General features: G+C 46.3%; 1 protein-coding gene across 2 annotated transcripts in view; it reads left to right on the forward strand.

The window, feature by feature from the left end:
- The window catches only part of LOC148435684 (uncharacterized), a 38,385-nt gene extending 19,632 nt beyond the window's left edge, over window positions 1-18,753 (forward strand). Inside the window, exon 7 of one of the 2 annotated variants that reach the window (XM_088465645.1) lies at window positions 17,434-18,753. In XM_088465645.1, coding sequence (XP_088321771.1) covers window positions 17,434-18,668 — 1,235 coding nt within the window. In that variant the 3' untranslated portion in view covers window positions 18,669-18,753. The remainder of the gene's footprint in view (window positions 1-17,433) is intronic. The other variant, XM_088465646.1, reaches the window with a different exon arrangement.
- The last annotated feature ends 506 nt before the right edge of the window (window positions 18,754-19,259 follow it).

Here is a 19,259-nt window from a genome sequence, read left to right on the forward strand (position 1 = left end):
CCTCATGGCCTCATGACACAACCACAATCTTCTAGTGTATGGGGCCAGGACAAGGGACCCCAACGCAGCCTTCGTGGACGCATTATCTGTGAGGCGTACCTCTACCTTCCAGTTTCCCATCTTCCTCGGGTTCTTCAGAAGTTCAAGCAGGAAGGGGGCACAGCTGTTGGTAGCTCCGGCTTAGCACAGACGTCATTGGTAATCCGATCTTCAAAGTCTCTCCATAGACGTTGCTCAACTTCCTCTATGACCAGACCTGTTGTCTCAGGGTCCCTATCTGAATCCGGACCTTGCCCGTCTGTCTTAAATGGCTTGGCTCTTGAGACATCCCTCCTCAGGTCTAAAGGGTTCTCCAGCTCTGTGGTCCAGACCATTCTCAGGGCGCGTACACGGGCTTCTGCCAGAATTTATCACCGGGTGTGGAATACATATTTCCAATGGTGTGCTACTAGAAACTATGACACTCAGGTTTTTAGGGTTAGAGTCCATGCCTTTCTTCAAGCTGGATTGGATCTCGGACTCCGCCTAGCCTCTCTGAAAGTGCACGTCTTTGCTCTGTCCTTCTGGTTCCAGTGCAGAATTGCTCCTCGACCGGATGTTCACACCTTCCTGCAAGGTGTTCTACTTATACAACCTCCATTTGTCCCTCCTGTGGCTCCGTGGGATTCGTCAGTTGTTCTCCACGCACTTCAGGAACCTCCATTCGAACCCCCGGATTCAGTAGATGTCAAATGGCACACTGCGAATATTCTGTTTATTCTGGCTATAGCATCTGCCCGCAGCGTATCTGATTTAGAGGCGCTTTCCTGTCACTCACCTTTTCTAATCTTTCGTACGGACAGGGCTGTTCTTAGAACCCGCCCTGGCTTCCTTCCCAAGGTGGTCTCTTTTTTCCACCTTTATTGAGGAAATTGTGGTTCCGGCCTTTCAATCACTAGACCTCTCAGCAGGTGAGGTCTCTTTGGATGTGGTCCGTGCTCTGAAGATCTACGTGTATCGTACTAGTGCCATCAGGAAATCGGACTCCCTCTTTATCCTATATGGATTCCATAAGAAGGGATGGCCAGCTAACAAACAGAGGGCCTGATTCTGCAGTGCATGCTAGTGCACTGCTGAACGCAGATTCCCAATGTTTGGGAATCTGCGCTGGCGCCAGACCCGTTGTGCGCCTGTGCAGAACGGGTCTGCGAGTTCGCTTGCAAACTGGCAGTAGACTGTCAGTGATTGACAGTCTGCTGCCGTTTGGGAGCAGGGAGGGGGTGGAGACAGCCTCCGTTACCTGAAATGGAGGCGTCTCGCTGCCGTTGGGGGGGAGGTAAGAGGCCAGGATCTCCATTGGGTGACGGATACTTCCTGGTCTTTTCCTATAAACTGCGGCAGCCAGCTGCAGGACCCTATGGGTCACTGCAGCCGGCCAATGGTATGCAGATTAACCGTTGCTGTGTTGAACAACGCAGCTCGGTTAAGTAATGCACAGGGGGCGTGAAGCCTCCTGCTGCATTACCATATTTTGCAAGGATCACAATTGCAAAGCTGCCTGAGTGCAGCTTTGCAATTATGATCCTTACTGAATCAGTCCAGACTCTGGCCAGATGGCTTTGCATGACCATCTCACAGACTTACAAGCAGACTGGCCTTCCTGTGCTGGCTACAGTATCTGCTCATTCTACTCGCTCTGTGGGTCCCTCGTTGGCAGTACGCCGTGGCATGTCTGCCGAACAGCTATGCAAGACAGCCACATGGTCTTCTGTCCACTCCTTTGTTAGGTTCTATGTCTTTGATACATTTGCCACTCTCAGGATGCTTCCTTTGGGCGCCGGGTTCTCCTCTCAGCTCAGGAGTGTCCCTCCCCCTTGAAAACTGCTTTGGGACATCCCCATTGTCGCCCTGTGGAGCCCTATGGACCCTGCAGAAGATAAGGAGAGTTATGGTAAAACCTACCCTTAACTTTCTTTCTTCGAAGCTTCTATGGGTTTCTTCTTTTGGTCACTTGTTTCCTTCTCTGTGTGAGAGTGTGATTCCTCAGTGTACCAGTCTTCCTTCTCTCCTATCCTGTTTCTGCCTTGGGCTTGTTAAGAAAACTGAGTTGCCCTAAGGCTTTGGGCGGGGTATAGGGGTAAGGACCGGAGTACCATGGGACATTTAAAAGCTTTGCTGTTGGGTCCGGTCCTCCAAGTACCACCTACACCCCATTGTCTCCCTGTGGACCCTATGGACTTCGAAAAAAAGAGAGTTAACAAGGGTAAGTTTTACCATAACTCTCCATTTTACTGTTTTTGTTTTGGTGCTTAGTTCCTGGCAACAAGCACTAGCAGAGTGAGAGAGAGAGCGAGAGAGGCTTGATCAGTTCCAGGATGCGGCACTGCTGCACGTGCGGGCATGCTCTGCGTGAAGTCATCAGTCTGGGCCGCGGGTAGTCTCCCCTGGAGAACGCCAGAGGCTAGGATTACAGGTGTCCTGAGTGAAGCGCCGATGGCGTGCCCGGACATGACTCTCCCATGTATTTCAGTTGCAGCAGTTCATGCGGCATCAGAGCCACAAAACAATACAGCTGATGAGATCAGCTGGAGTTGGGCTTAGAGGAGTTTCACAGCAGATACAGGTGGATGGCTGTGTACTAACAAGATAAGCAGTTAACTAGGATTATTACTTATGGGTATTAACCTGGTGATTTGGGGGGCTTATAGTATTGTAATGTGTATATATAAGCACATTTTTACTGCATTTTTTCTTAGGAATTTAGACAATTACATACAGGGGTATACTAAGATTTGTATGCCTTTGCTTTTTGCAAAGAATATGGACATCTAGAAGTCCGGGTTTTTTTTTGCATTTAACAGATGGGTGAATTAGAGTGTTAATTAGCCTCTCCTTGGTTTTTGCTATTCAATCAGTGCTAAACTTTTTCCATAGGAATTTAGGCAGCTATCTCTATTGGTTAGACCTGTCTTTCTTTCTCAGTGTGGATAAGCCAGACAAGGGGTAAAAAAAAAAAAACAGGGATAGTCACTGTATATACTTATAAAATGTAATAAAACATAGCCAAAACGTACTGACCCAGGGTCGCTTTGTGCTGGTTGTTCATAGGGAGATTCATTACCGGGAGGTTCGGCTGAGCAGCCGGTGATGCCTGATTGGGCCAGGTCTATGGTGCATTACGTCACTCTCAAGCAAATTATATGGTACCCTGTGCTCAAGCTCCTCCTTTGATCCCTTGGTAGAGCCCAGATGGGCCCAGAATATGGGACGATGTCTCGCTCAGATGGTAACGTCCCTAAATAGAATGGTAACGTCAGCAGGGGCCACAGCCGTTAAGAGACATTCAGGCCATTCCTCAGTGGGTATTCCTGGAGAAGAGGCTTCAGCTGCTTCTTTCCAGGAAGATAGGGAATTGGATTATGACTGGGAAGACCCCTCAAACTGGGAGGGTGACTCCCATTCTGACTCAGGAGTTTCTATGTTGATAGATGTGGTCTGGGAGACTTTGCATCTAGGAATCGGCTATTCCAGTAACTAGTTTCTTTCTTTAAACGTAAGAAGAAACATGTATCTGTTTTCTCAGACTTGTCACATTTTGAGGAAATATTAAAAGAAGCCCGGTTAAAACCTGATTCCAAATTTCATATTCCGAAATTAAGTGTCTTTATCCTTTTTTGGAAGAGGATACCAATCTTTGAGAAATTCCACCCACGGTGGATGCTCCTATTGCTAGGTTGGTTAGGAATACAGTTATTCCCATAACACAGTTTGTAATTCCTAAAGATCCTATGGATAGGAAGAATTAGGCTGTACTTAAATCTTTATTCACTTTGTCAAGAGTCTCGCTGTGCCCAATTCTGGTCAGCGCCTGGGTGATAAAGGCTATCAATCCCTGGATGAACCAGATGATTACTTTATTTCAATCAGGGGATGTGTCTGAAGCTAGTTCTTTAGCTGATCAGATTTTGGAATTAACCTATATAGGTGACTCTTTAATAGATACTCTTCAGTTACAGTCTTATATTTCGGCTTTGGCCATTTCCGCCAGGCGTTCGCTATGGCTTAAAACATGGAAGGTAGACATAGAATCCAAGCATGCTTTAGAGGTATTGACTTTTGAAAGAGGTTCTTCGTTTGGTCCAGAATTAACCAAAATTATTTTTCAGGTTACAGGAGGTAAATGTCCTTACCTTCCTGTAACAATACCAAAAACAAAATCCCCTAGTTTTCGTTCCTTTCGGACTCATCGAACAGGAAGCTTTCAGGCCTGCTTGGGTGTGTCTAGGGGTTTCAGGAGACGTGCTGCCCCCGGCACCAGTCGCCCTGCTGCTAAACCAGCTGGTCCACATGACTGTCTTGGGACTGGGACCTGACCTCTGGTGGGAGGCCAGATTCCGGGAAACTTGGATTCAATCCAATCAGGATTTTTGGGTAGGTCAACTAGTAACCAGGGGTTACATTTTGGATTTGGAAGGTCCAGTTCCAAAAAGATTCTTTTTCATGCCTCTCTCTTTGGATGGTTGCAGAAGGGCTGCTCTCATACAGGCAATTTCCGTGCCCAGTTCCGGAGTTGTTACGGTACTACAGCAAGGCCTGTGGTTCTACTCCAGTCTTTTCTTGGTAGACAAACCAGACTGGTCATTTCGTCCCATTCTCAACCTCAGGGGGTTAAATGCTTATCTCCATTTAGAAAAATTCAAGATGAAGTTAATAGGGTCAGTCATTTGTTCCATGGAGGTATAGGAATTTCTGTTCTCCATAGATATCAAGGATGCCTACCTCCAAATTGCCATCCTAACAGGCTAGGGGGCAATAGTTCTAGACAGACACTTACAGGGTTTTTGGTATGTCCAGGAAGTCTTTCTTTCCTTCAATATACTGGAATTAAGGGCAATTCAATATGCATTGTTTCAGGATCCATGCCATCTAAGGAATTTACCAGTGCATATCCAATCAGACAATGCCACAGCAGTTACTTACATAAACAAGCAGGGTGAGACATGCAGCTGGCAAGCAATGAGAGAGGTTTCTCACATCCTTCATTGGGCAGAAAATTGGGTTCCAGCTGTTTCGGCAATTTACATTCCGGGAGTGGACAACTGGGAGGTGGACTTCTTGAGTCGCCACAGTGTGCATCCAGGGGAATGAGATTTACACCAGGAGGTGTTCGCAGAAATAGTTACCAGATGGGGATCTCCAGACATAGATCTAATGGCTTCTCGTTTCAAGAAGAAGCTTCCAAGGTACAGGTCTCAGTCCCGGGATCCTCAGGCATCTCTGTTGGATGCCATGACAGCACCTTGGGTGTTCCAGCTGGGATACATCTTTCCTCTTCTTGTAATGTTACCAAAGGTAATTCAGTGGATTCAATCAGTGACATGGCCGGTCATTCTGGTGCTCCAGACTGGCCGCGCCGTCATTGGTACAAAGTTCTTCAGACCATGTTGGCAGATGTTTCGTATCATCTGCCCCTGCGTCCAGATCTGTTACTTCAGAGTCTATGCAGTCACCCTGGCTTTGATGGCATGGTTGAATCCAATATTTTGAGGGCCAAGGGTTTTCTGTGGTGAAAACCATGATACAGGCTCTCAAACTAGTTACTTCCCAGATTTATCATCGGTTATGGTAGATTTATATTTCTTGAAACCTTTCAGGTTTGAACTTGTTTTGTTCACACCGAGTATCTCGTCTCCTTGTCTTTTCTGCAAGAGGGTTTGGTTTAAGGGTCTTAGATTGTCCTCTCTTAAAGGACAAATTTCGGCCCTGTTGATTCTGTTTCAAAGGAAATTGGTCATTATTCCTGAAGTTTAGATCTTCTTGCAGGGGGTTCTTCACATTCAGCCTGCTTTTGTCCCGCTGGTTCCTCCTTGGGACCTGAATTTAGTTTTGGAAGCACTTCAAAAGGCACAATTGAGATTATGGAATCTGTAGAATTGCGATATCTTACTTCAAGGTTGTTTTCCTTTTGGCCATTGCCTCAGCCAGAAGGGTATCTGAGTTAGCGGCTCCTTCCTGTAAATCTCTGCTTCTAATTTTTCACAAGGATAGGCTAGTGTTACGCACTAAACCTTACTTTCTTCCGAAGGTGGTATTGGCGTCTTTGAGGTGTATAGATTCTTTGTAGGTGTTGATTGATGCACTAAAAGGAAGCTGGCTTGCCTTGAAAGGATCTATCGCTAGATGGGTCACTTCTGTCATTCGCCAGGCATATTTGTCCTTGAATGTGATGGTTCCGTCCTCAATTCGAGCCCACTCGATTAGTGCTGTCGGGGCTTCTTGGGCTGTACGGCATGGTGCCTCGGTTGAGCAGCGCGGCAAAGCAGCTGCCTGGTCATCCGTACACACTTTTACAAAATTTTACCGCTTCCATACATTTGGCATAAGGGATGCCAGTGTTGGGTGGAGAATTCTTAGAGCACGCGGTTCCGAAGCCCCCCCCCCCCCCCTCCTTAATTTATCTTGCATTGGTATATCCCAGAAGTAATGAAAAAGGAAATACGATTTTTTACTTACCGTAAAATCTATTCCTTGGAGTCCATCTGGGGGATGCCAAGATCCCTCTCTTGTATTTCTGTGGGTCTATCTCCGGCTTTGTTAAACATAGACTGAGCTTATGGTGAAAGGTGAGGGGTTATATGGGGGGTGGGAGCCAGTTTCAGTTAGCTAGTGCCCGACCTCACACCATACTACGCATAACCCAGAAGTAATAGCATCCCCCAGATGGACTCCAAGGAAGAGATTTTACGGTGAGTAAAAATTTTATTTTTGGTACATGGTGATTTTTTAATAAAAGTTTAAATTTTTAGAATTAGTACATAAACAAATGTAAAGTTTGATTTAGAAGATTACCTGGTCACAGATGGATGTTCAATGTTCAACTGTTTATTAACTGTTTAGAAAAACCACTTAGTTATACCACGCTGTGTATTTCCACAGTTAGTTTCCCCCCTCAGATAGCTGCCCCTAATACTCCTTTCACACTTCCATCTAAACACGCATTGACCCGGGATTTAGGTACGTGTGAACGCAAAGACCCGGGACGAACCAAGGATGGGCTGAGACTGGGGAAATTGCCAGGTTGATAGACCTGGCAACTTCCCGGCTCTCCTATCTGAAAGGGGTATAAGACAGAGGGCTGCATTCAAGTAGGTGCGAAAAGTCCGTTTCTGCGGAAAAGTATCACGAGTGACGTAATTTCGCCTTGCGTAAAGTTTCTTCCGTATTCATTTCGGAAGACTTTTTGCTGGTGCGGAAACTCTATGCAATTGGGACATGCGAAAAAGTTTCGCCTATGAATAGGTGTCGAAGAAAAGTGCAGAATTGGGGTTTTGGGGTGCAAAGCTGCGGGAACTCCCCTGCATCCTTGGGACACTCCCCTAAAGGTAAAATATTTTAGATCACCCCAAAAAAAGTACTTTTGACCAGGAATGATGATGTTCGTCCATGCAAGATGACGTTTTGCCTCTTTCTGAGTTCCGTTTTTTTGGAGGGAAAAATCCGAACTCAACGTGCAAACTCGAACCTATCCGTGCCTGCACATCCCTACTAAGAACTCATTAAAGTAAAAATAGATGCACTACATAAGTTGGAATACTGGTCTTAAGTTGCGCATACCTGAGAGATGAAAAAAAAATAGATGATTAGTCCAGTTTTATATAGGAAAAAAATGTTTTTTTTGGGTGTAGTCAGCAGAATCCCAACAAGGGAGTTAAGATAGGTGTCGAAATACCGACGCCTCTCTTAATCCTGACCCCGGAACATAGAAGGACGGCTGCCCGAATGAGGGAATGAGGTAAGTCCGGGGTATCTTTTTTTTTAAATTGAGTATTTTTTATTGGAATTTACGTAATACCAACACCCAACAAAAACAATAACAATAGCATAATACAATGCATATAACTCATCATGACAAAAAAAATAGATACAAAATAATGTGGTACATGCATATATACCCCTAAGTTAACATTATACTAATGAATAACGTTCCAACTATATAGAGATACTACACATATAATAAAGCATAGCTATTTTGGTACAGCTCAGTCCTACGTACAGGAACATTCTAGCAATATATCTCCATTAGAACATCTATTCCACAATAATACTAAACATGCCATACGGTGAACAAATCCCCCTTATATTATTAAGTAACAATGCAATATATATAATAAAAAAAAGAAAGAAGAAAAAATATAAAAATAAAATGCAAGAAGAAAAGCTTCTCCCATGCCTGCATCTATACCATACAGCAGTGCACAACAGTTAGGCATTACATATCAGAGAGAGCGTATCCGGCCCTACTCCAAATGCGGTCAAATTTGAACTCTGCCTTTCGAGTTAAATAAAGTTATTTCTCTTGCCGGACAGTGGTACGGACCAGCGCAAGCCATACACAGAAGTCCAGACCCTGAGAGGCCAACCAGGTGCGAGCAATACTAACTTTAGCCAGAGTACACATATTAATAATAAAATGCCTATCATACTTATCGAGAATGGTATCCTCCAAGACACCCAAACAACATACCATCGGGGTAAGAAGAGGGGCATGAATCCCAGTAGTGGAAAGAACATGTATGACCTTACTCCAAAATGTCTGAACTGTGGGGCAATCCCAGAGTAAGTGCCAGAAAGTACCAACAGCCATATGACACTTTGGGCAAACATTAGAAGCAAGGCCACCAAATTTCAACAACCTAACTGGGGTTAAATAAATTCTATGTAAAATATATAACTGAATTTGCTAAAATCTTACAGAGGCAGTGGAGGTTCAGGGAATACGCAGAGCCATATCCCAGTCACTATCAGCTATTGAACCCACATCCGCCTCCCAATTTTCTTTAAGATTAGGTAACCTGAATTTGTGGTGAAAAGATGAAAGGTATAAGTAAAAAAAGGACAAAGACCTACGGGGATCCAATGAGATAAGTACTGTCTTAATGGAAAAATATGAGATATGGTAAGAACTTACCCTTGTTATCTCTATTTCTACGAAGTCCATAGGGTTCCACAGGATACCTTGGGGTATAGGCGATGGCGGCAGACATCCAGGCACCACAGAGTTAAAAATCTTCCATCCTCCCAGGATGCACTGGGGTCCCTCTCCTATACCCCGCCCCCGAACCTCAGGCACTCAGTTTCGTCACAAGCCATAGGCCGGAGGAGGATAAAAAGAGAGAGAAGAAAGTCTGGAACACACAAGAAATCACATTCTCACCGGAGGGAGACGGAAAAAACGGTGACCAGAGCAAAACCCATCTGCAGTACAGGTGCGACAGGGCGGGAGTCCTGTGGAACCCTATGGACTTCGTAGAAATAGAGATAACAAGGGTAAGTTCTTACCATATCTCATATTTTGTACTTCAGGTTCCATAGGGTATCCACAGGATACCTTGGGGATGTCCCAAAGCAGTATCCTTTAAGGGTGGGGACGCTCCTGTGCTGAGAGGAGAATCCGCCGCCCGAAGGAAGCATCCTGAGAGGCGTAGGTACCAAAAGCATACTACCGTACGAAAGTATGGACAGATGTCCACGTGGCTGCCCTGCAAAGCTGAACCGCTGAGGCACCACGTCAAGCCGCCCACGAAGGACCCACAGACCTAGTGTTTAGTGGCTAGCCAACCTCTCTTATGGAAGCCATAAAGGACAAACAAAAAGTCCGACTTCCTAAAAGCAGAAGTGCGGTCCACATAGATTTTCAAGGCCCGCACCAGGTCCAAGGAGGCCTCACCAACCGAAATGTCCGGTGAAGTAAACGATGGTACAATAATTTCCTCGTTGATATGGAAACTAGATACCACCTGTGGAAGAAACCCAGGACGAGCGCGCAGCACAGCCCTGTTTCTAAGAAAAATTAGAAATGGAGGTCTACATGAGAGAGCTCCCAATTCCGAAACCCTTCTGGCCGAAGCAATTGCCAGAATAAATACAGTCTTAATGGTTAGCCATTTAAAATCCACTGAGCCCAGTGGTTCAAATGGCGGTCCTTGAAGAGTCTTCAAGACCACAGCCAGATCCCATGGTGCCACAGGTGGAGCAAAGGGAGGCTGAATAAGAAGCACCCTTTGCATAAAGGTGCGGACATCAGGAAGCTTAGCAATGCTACGATGAAACCACACAAAGTGCAGACACCTGTACCTTCAGGGAAGCTAGGCGAAGACCCTGGTCTAAACCTGCCTGTAGGAAGGCCAGAACTCTGGACAATCTGAACACCTGAGGAGCATAACCTCTAGTGCGACACCACTGGAAGAAAGCCCGCCACACTCTATGGTAGATGTTGGCAGATGAAGGCTTCTGAGCTCTCAGCATGTTGTTGACCACCGAGCTGGAGAAACCTCTGGACCTTAAGAGGGCGGTCTCAATAGCCACGTCGTCAAAGACAGCCGACTCAGGTCCGGATGAAGGCAAGGACCCTGAGATAGCAGGTCCTGACGTTGAGGCAACAACAGCTGAGTGTCCACTGACAGACTCTGAAGATCCGTGTACCAGTGCCGCCTGGGCCACGCTGGAGCAATCAGCAGTAGCGTGCCGCCTTCTTGCTTGAATTTGCGTATCACTCGAGGAAGAAGGGAGAACGGAGGGAAGAGGTACACATACTGGAAGGTCCACTTGACCGCCAGAGCGTCCACTAGACAAGCCTTTGCGTCTCTTATTCTTGACCTGAACATTGGCAGTTTGTTGTGTCGTGAGGCCACGAGATCTATCTCTGGAAGGCCCCATTTGTTCACCAGTAGCTGACACACTTTCTGGTGAAGAGACCACTCTCCAAGATGCACATCTTGATGGCTGAGAAAGTCTGCTTCCCAGTTGAGAACTCCTGGTATGAACACTGCTGAGATTGCGGTGAGATGCTTTTCCGCCCAAACTAGAATGCAGGACACCTCTGTCAGAGCCGCCTGACTGCGAGTCCCTCCTTGGCGGTTTATGTATGCCATCGTGGTGGCGTTGTCTGACTGTACCTGCACAGGTTTTCCCTGCAGGACCTGTCTTGCTTGCTGGAGAGCCTTGAATACTGCCCGCAGTTCCAATATATTTATTGGAAGAGCAGCTTCTACCGATGTCCACCTTCCCTGAAAGAAGTGTGGACCCATCACCGCTCCCCAACCTTGGAGACTGGCATCCGTTGTCAGAAGGGCCCAGTCTGCATTCCAAAAGGGGCGTCCCTTGTTCAGGTGAGCCGTCTGTAGCCACCAGGCCAGAGATAATCGCACCTCCGGGGAAAGCACCATAGTCTATGTCTTTATCCTTTGGGGCGACCCATTCCATCCGGAGAGGATCAGCTTCTGCAGAGGTCTTGAGTGAAACTGGGCAAACTCCACCATGTCGAATATGGATACCATGGATCCCAGTAACCTCATTACCGAGTGAATAGACACCCGGATGGAGCATCCTCTGTGATGGTACCAGGGAGGACCAATTTATCAGCAAGCCGAGAGACTGCAATACAGAGACTGTTAGTCGCAGATGGCGCTGAAGTTTCTCTGAGGACTCCGCCAGTAACAGGAGATCGTCCAGATAAGGTAACAGGCGGACTCCCTGCAACCGCAGGTGGGCTGCCATGACGGCCATAACTTTGGTGAACAGCTGAGGTGCTGTAGCCAGACCGAAGGGCAGAGCCTGAAACTGGAAGTGGTCCTTGACCACTGCAAATCTGAGGAAGCACTGGTGTGCTGGGACAATAGGGATATGCAGGTAAGCATCCTGAATATCCAGCGACACCATCATGAAATCCCCAGGTTCCATTGCTAAAATAATAGAACGCAGGGTCTCCATCCAAAACCGAGGAACCCTCAGAAATTTGTTGAGGGATTTGAGATTGAGTATTGGTCGGTAGGACCCATTGGGTTTCTGCACCAGAAAAAGATTGGAGTAATACCCCAATCTCTTCTGAGACAAAGGAACTGGCACTATAACCCCATTCTGGAGCATCGAGTGCAATACCTTCTTGAGTTCCCGGGCCTTGTCCTGATTGGACGGAAGGCCCGTGGTTAAAAACCGACTGGGAGGCCTCCTGCGGAAGGAGAGGGCGTACCCCTGAGAGACCACTTCTCTGACCCATGTGTCTGAAGTGGTCAGACACCAGCTCCGGGTGAATTTCAGAAGTCAGTCTCCCACTTTGGGGTCCCCCAAAGAGAGGCCCGTCCCGTCAGGCCGAAGGTTTGTCATCGGACTTGAGAGGAGGACGTCTGGTACTCCAAACCTGCTTCTTAGGCTTTGCAGGTTTCTTAGCGGCAGTCCTTCTTGGGAAGGACCGTACCCTGGACTTATTCTGCGTTCTGTAGGGCCGAAAGGACGAAGAACCCGACCCTGATGGGACTGTAGCTGATGGCAAGCACGCAGACTTAGCTGCTGCTAGAGTGGCCACAATTTTGTCCAGGTCAGGGCCAAATAGGACTTCTCCATTGAAGGGTAAACCCTCCAAACCCTTTTTGGAATCAGCATCCGCCTTCCAAGACCGCAGCCACAGGATACGACTAGCCTGCCGAGGAGATCCTAGACGGGAGCAAGCCCATATCTAGCACTGCCTCATTAATGTAGGTAGCTGAGTCCCTTAAATTACCCACCAACTTCACCTGCTCAGGTGACAAGTTTGGGTCCAGGGATGCCTCCAGGGTATCAGCCCACTGTTCCAAGGCTCTAGCCCCCCAGCACACGGCCATAGCCGGTCTGGACACACCTCCTGCAAGGGAATATATAGATTTTAGACATATTTCACCTTGCGATCTGTGGGATCCTTTAAGGAGGACATGGAGGGTATTGGCAATGTAGCACTTCTTACTAGACGTGTGATATGGGAATCCACTCGTGGCGGGGTCTCCCATTTTGAAAAATAAATTTTCTGCAAAAAGGGTATGCCACCGCCATACATCTAGGTGGCTGGTAACGTTTACCGGGCATTTTCCACGCCTCCTCTAAATGATCCACTAGCTGACCAGATAGGGGAAACACCGTAGCATCACCTTTAATATCCCTGAAAAAGGCATATTTTGATTTGACTACAGGAGGTACGTCATCCTCAATAATCAAGGCCGTGCACACCGCACGTATGAGGCCTGATACATAGACCTTAGACTCCGTCTCTTTATTACGGGAAGTGTCTGGGTCCGACAGGCCCAACATCTCACCGTCACTTGTTATCACATCATCCTGATCATGCTGAGGTTGCAGCTGACGCTTCTGCGGCCACAATGACGACTCCCCTGGTAAAACATCCGACAGATGTTGCACAGAGGTAGACAATGAGCTAACCCACGCAGGTTCATGGATGACCTGAGGGGGCGATATCGGGAAACTCTGAGGTACTACCCAACTGTCTGGGGAACCCCTGAATAGGGGACGACACCATAGACTGCTGTGAGACCCCCATCTGGGGAAACGGGGTGTCGCCAGCTGGCCCACTAGGGTTGTAAGTGCCTAGCAAAACAAGCCCACGGTAGCTCCTGCACAGGTGCACTGACAGAAATTGGTACATAACCCATCAGAGTTACCATCACCCTCTGCCAGTGGTACGAAGCATATAGTACACTTAGGCTGAGTGGAGAACTCAAGCTCACTCTCAGACATCCTGTGTGACCTGGAGCTGTATGTGACAACCGCACTCACAATAAACTGTATAGTGAGGTAATAACCCCCTTGCAACACCGCACCGCAAGGGCTTTAGCAGAGAAGAAAGGGATAGTTAAAAAAAAAGAAAAAATGACTGACAGTTGTGAAAGTGAAAGTAACAGGCAGCAGCTAGCATTAAGTCACATACAATGCAGAATACAAAAACCCTGCACTATCTGCGCTTTATCAACTACACAGACCTGAGTCTGGTAGGAAACAGCGCTGCATACACTGACCTTGCACCGGAGGAGAGGTATGCGGGGGGACCCAGACCACGATGCCGCCGTTATCAGTGTCCAGCAGTGCTTGCCAAGTTCAGAAAATGGCCACCGAGGAGCAGAAATGAGGCTGGTCCGGGGGAGGAGCGCATGTAGATGCCTAACCACAGTGGAGAGGCCATGTGCATCGGGGGAGTTGCCGGCTGCCGAGCAGGGAAGGCGCGCTCCCCTGGCATGCATTTAACCCCTGGGACGCTGGACATTACTGTGTCTGTCCAGCCCGCTGTCCCAGGGGGTAGTGGAAGTGCAGGGATCAGTAGCCTGGTCCACACTGCAGCCAGTCCCCAGGGAGCCCCCTGCCTGGGGACTAAGGACTGTGTTATTTGGTGAGGACCCGCCGCGGGACCTCGCCGCTTACCTGCAATCCCCTTGAGTCCGGGCAACCGGGGTCACCGCTAGCTGTGACCCCAGTCACCCACCAGGATCCCCGGATCAGTACCGGCGTTCTGGTACCAGCTGGGTGTAGGAGCGACGACATGGATGTCAGAATTGACTGTCCATGTTCACTCATTAGGTGTGCAGCCACAGCTGCGTTGAAAAACTTCAGGGGCCTTAGAGACCTCCACTCTGTACAGTACATCCGACTTCGGCCAGGCACCGGCGAAAACTGAGTGCCTGAGGCTCGGGGGCGGGGTATAGGAGAGGGACCCCAGTGCATCCTGGGAGGATGGAAGATTTTTAACTCTGGTGCCTGGATGTCTGCCGCCATCGCCTATACCCCAAGGTATCCTGTGGATACCCTATGGAACCTGAAGTAGAAAGGACTGAATGTCAGGGGACCAGCACTAAACTGAACACTTAGGGCATGCCTAAGTTGCAGAAATCTGTAAAAATGTGCTCTAGGTAAGGAAAACTGCAGTTCAGAAAAGGATTTAAGTGTAGAACTGTCCTAAAGTCCGGGGCATCTTTAGTGTTAAATGCGGAGGGGGAGGGTTAGGTTTAGGTCAGGTAGCGGGGTTAGGTTATGGTTAGGCACCCCTAGGGGGAGGTTTAGGGTCAGACACCACTGGGGATGGGGGTTAGGTTTAGGCATGAAGGGGGGAGACTTAGGTTTAGGAACTAATAGGGAAGGTTAGGCTACAAGAAGGGAGGGTTAGGGGCAGAAGGGGGAAGAGTAAGTATACTTAGCCGACCCCTGTCGGGATACCAACCATCAGGATGCCTCTGTCGGTAATGAGACAGGAGGCATCCTGACAGCCGGCATTACATACAGCTTCCGTTTTTTTAACTGTTCAGAAAACACAGTTCTACCACACTCTTTCCACAGGTAGCTGCAACCCTCAGAAACAAACCATGGCAACCTAACTACACAATACTACTATACACCTCCTAGGTGCTGCCTATACCCCTCACCTACAGTATATACTGCACATTACTACTATACATCCCCTTATGTGCTGTCTATACCCCTCACCCACAGTATATTCTGCACATTACTACTATACACCCCTTATGTGCTGTCTATACCCCTCACCCACAGTATATTCTGCACATTACTACTATACACCCCTTATGTGCTGTCTATACCCCTCACCCACAGTACATGCTGCACAGTACTACTATACACCCCCTTATTGTGCTGTCTATACCCCCCACCCACAGTATATGCTGCACATTACTACTATACACCCCCTTATGTGCTGTCTATACCCCTCACACACAGTATATGCTGCACATTACTATACACCCCCTTATGTGCTGTCTATACCCCTCACCCACAGTATATGCTGCACATTACTACTATGCACCCCCTTATGTGCTGTCTATACCCCTCACCTATAGTATATACTGCACATTACTACTATACACCCCCTTATGTGCTGTCTATACCCCTCACACACAGTATATGCTGCACATTACTACTATACACCCCTTATGTGCTGTCTATACCCCTCACCTATAGTATATACTGCACATTACTACTATACACCCCCTTATGTGCTGTCTATACCCCTCACCTATAGTATATACTGCACATTACTACTATACACCACCTTATATGCTGTCTATACCCCTCACCCACAGTGTATGCTGCACATTACTACTATACACCCCCTTATGTTCTGTCTATACCCCTCACCTACAGCATATGCTGCACATTACTACTATACACCCCCTTATGTGCTGTCTATACCCCTCACCTATAGTATATACTGCACATTACTACTATACACCACCTTATATGCTGTCTATACCCCTCACCCACAGTGTATGCTGCACATTACTACTATACACCCCCTTATGTTCTGTCTATACCCCTCACCTACAGCATATGCTGCACATTACTACTATACACCCCCTTATGTGCTGTCTATACCCCTCACCCACAGTATATGCTGCACATTACTACTATACACCCCCTTATGTGCTGTCTATACCCCTCACCTACAGTATATGCTGCACATTACTACTATACACCCCCTTATGTTCTGTCTATACCCCTCACCCACAGTATATGCTGCACATTACTACTATACACCCCCTTATGTGCTGTCTATACCCCTCACCTACAGTATATGCTGCACATTACTACTATACACCCCCTTATGTGCTGTCTATACCCCTCACCTACAGTGTATGCTGCACATTACTACTATACACCCCCTTATGTGCTGTCTATACCCCTCACCTACAGTATATGCTGCACAGTACTACTATGCACCCCCTTATGTGCTGTCTATACCCCTCACCTATAGTATATACTGCACATTACTACTATACACCCCCTTATGTGCTGTCTATACCCCTCACCCACAGTATATGCTGCACATTACTACTATACACCCCCTTATGTGCTGTCTATACCCCTCACCTACAGTATATGCTGCACATTACTACTATACACCCCCTTATGTGCTGCCTATACCCCTCACCCACAGTATATGCTGCACATTACTACTATACACCCCCTTATGTGCTGTCTATACCCCTCACCCACAGTATATGCCAGTATATAAAGTCTGTAAAATATCCAATGCAAACTGTACAGGGCTGTCACAATTGGGTGATGTGGTTGTCTTTATATTAAAGATAGGTACACACTAGAAGACTTGTAAGTGATGTAATGTCATCAACGATTGCCCCTGAGCCCCTGGGCAAACAATCTAGTGCGTACACACTGTGCAATCTAACAAATGACCAAATTATATGTCTTACATCGTTTGGTGGTTAGATGGTTAACTATATAATGTAACCATATCGCCCGGTAGTGCGTACACACTGCACGATATAAGGAGAATTTCTAACGAGATTGACCGATATTCTTGCATGTACAAAAGATCTGAAGTTGTAACGGACGACGCAGCGGGAGCACACATAGTGCGTACACACTTGATGATCTGAACGATTTGTAGTTCCAATGAGACCAAATCGTTCAAAATATTGTCTAGTGTGTGTATAGGGCCTTAAGACAAGTGTCATCATTATTTTGTAAATGTATCATAGTTACATATGTATTTTTGGGAAAGAAATAAAACCACTAATCATCATGGAGGTAGTATAAACATTTGTTTCTAGATAAATAAAATAAAAACAGAATCCATTCTATTTCCATACTTTTATTTTTTATATCCAGCAGATGGACGCACAAGCAGGAAGAGCGCGAGGAGAGATCTCATTTTGTCTCCACTTTTTAAAATAGAAGAGAACATCACACAGGATTCTACAGGAGATATCCCCATTACTCTAAATATGCATCCAGTACCTGACAGTGCAGATATATCATCTGAGCCCTCTCATTGTGAGGAATGTTCCCCTGATACCTCCAATATTGCTACACACAGTACAGCTCACAGAGGTGATAGAACCTTTCTCTGTTCTGAGTGTGGGAAATGTTTTACAGTGAAATCAGCTCTTGTTACACATCAGAGAATTCACACAGGTGAGAAACCATTTCCATGCTCTGAGTGTGGGAAATGTTTCACAAGGAAATCACATCTTGTTACACATCAGAGACAGCACGCAGGTGAGAAACCATTTTCATGCTCTGAGTGTGGGAAATGTTTTACAGTGAAATCAGCTCTTGTATTACATCAGAGAATTCACACCGGTGAGAAGCCATTTACATGTTCTTTGTGTGGGAAATGTTTCACAAGAAAATCACATCTTGTTACACATCAGAGACATCACGCAGGTGAGAAACCATTTTCATGCTCTGAGTGTGGAAAATGTTTTACAAGGAAAACACATCTTGTTATACATCAGCGAATTCACACAGGTGAGAAACCATTTTCATGCTCTGAGTGTGGGAAATGTTTTACAGGAAAATCATCTCTCCTTACACATCAGAGATATCATACAGTTGAGAGGCCATTTACATGTTCTGTGTGTGGGAAATGTTATAAAGGAAAATCAGTTCTTATTAAACATCAGAGAATTCACACGGGTGAGAAACCATTTTCATGCTCTGAGTGTGGGAAATGTTTTACAGAGAAATCGTCTCTTGTTAAACATAAGAGAAGTCACACAGGAGAGAAACCATTTCCATGTTCTGTGTGTGGGAAATGTTTTATACAGAAATCAGATCTTGTTATACATCAAAGAAGACACACAGGTGAGAAACCATTTACTTGCTCTGAGTGTGGGAAATGTTTTACACAGAAATCCTATCTTGTTACACATCAGAGAACTCACACAGGTGAGAAGCCATTTCCATGCTCTGAGTGTGGGAAATGTTTTACACAGAGATCTGATCTTGTTAAACATCAGAGAAGTCACACAGGAGAGAAGCCATTTCCATGCTCTGAGTGTGGGAAATGTTTTACACAGAAATCCGATCTTGTTAAACATCAAAAAATACATAAAAGATGAGCTAATAGACATGAAACACCATATTGTAAATATTGCAAATACTGCTAATTTTTGGGCTAATCTTTTGTGTTATGAGTACCAGCAACAGCGGAATGGACAATGCACAGCGCCATCAGTAGAGAAAGTATTGGTACATTTTCCACACAACACTCCACCTAAAATGAGAGGTTTTATTACACAGTTATGGACAACAGTCTCCTTGAACGCTAGCCAACAAAACCATGTCGTTCCATTTCGGATATCAGCTCATTGTGGAAAACATCACATCTTCCATCTGGATATAGTTGCTATGTTGCGCAACAATGAAAAAGAATATCCACACAAACCACAAAATTTTAATCATTCCCCAATTATAATGGTAAATGTATGTAGTATCTATGGTGAGGCGCACTCAGGAATAAAAATTGACACACCAAAAACAAGAGAAAAAAGTATTTCCATTATGGAGCACTCACGTACTGACTACTAGTATCGCCTATACAATAATGGAGACCATGGAAGTCCTAGCGACCCATACTAATAATAAAACACCATCATTTAGTCCAGCCAAATATAAAGTCTCAAAAACTGAATTATAAAATGTTTAAAAGT

The sequence above is a fragment of the Taudactylus pleione genome, unplaced genomic scaffold, assembly GCF_031769625.1.
Source record: "Taudactylus pleione unplaced genomic scaffold, aTauple2 ptg002080l, whole genome shotgun sequence".
Classification (NCBI taxonomy): domain Eukaryota; kingdom Metazoa; phylum Chordata; class Amphibia; order Anura; family Myobatrachidae; genus Taudactylus; species Taudactylus pleione.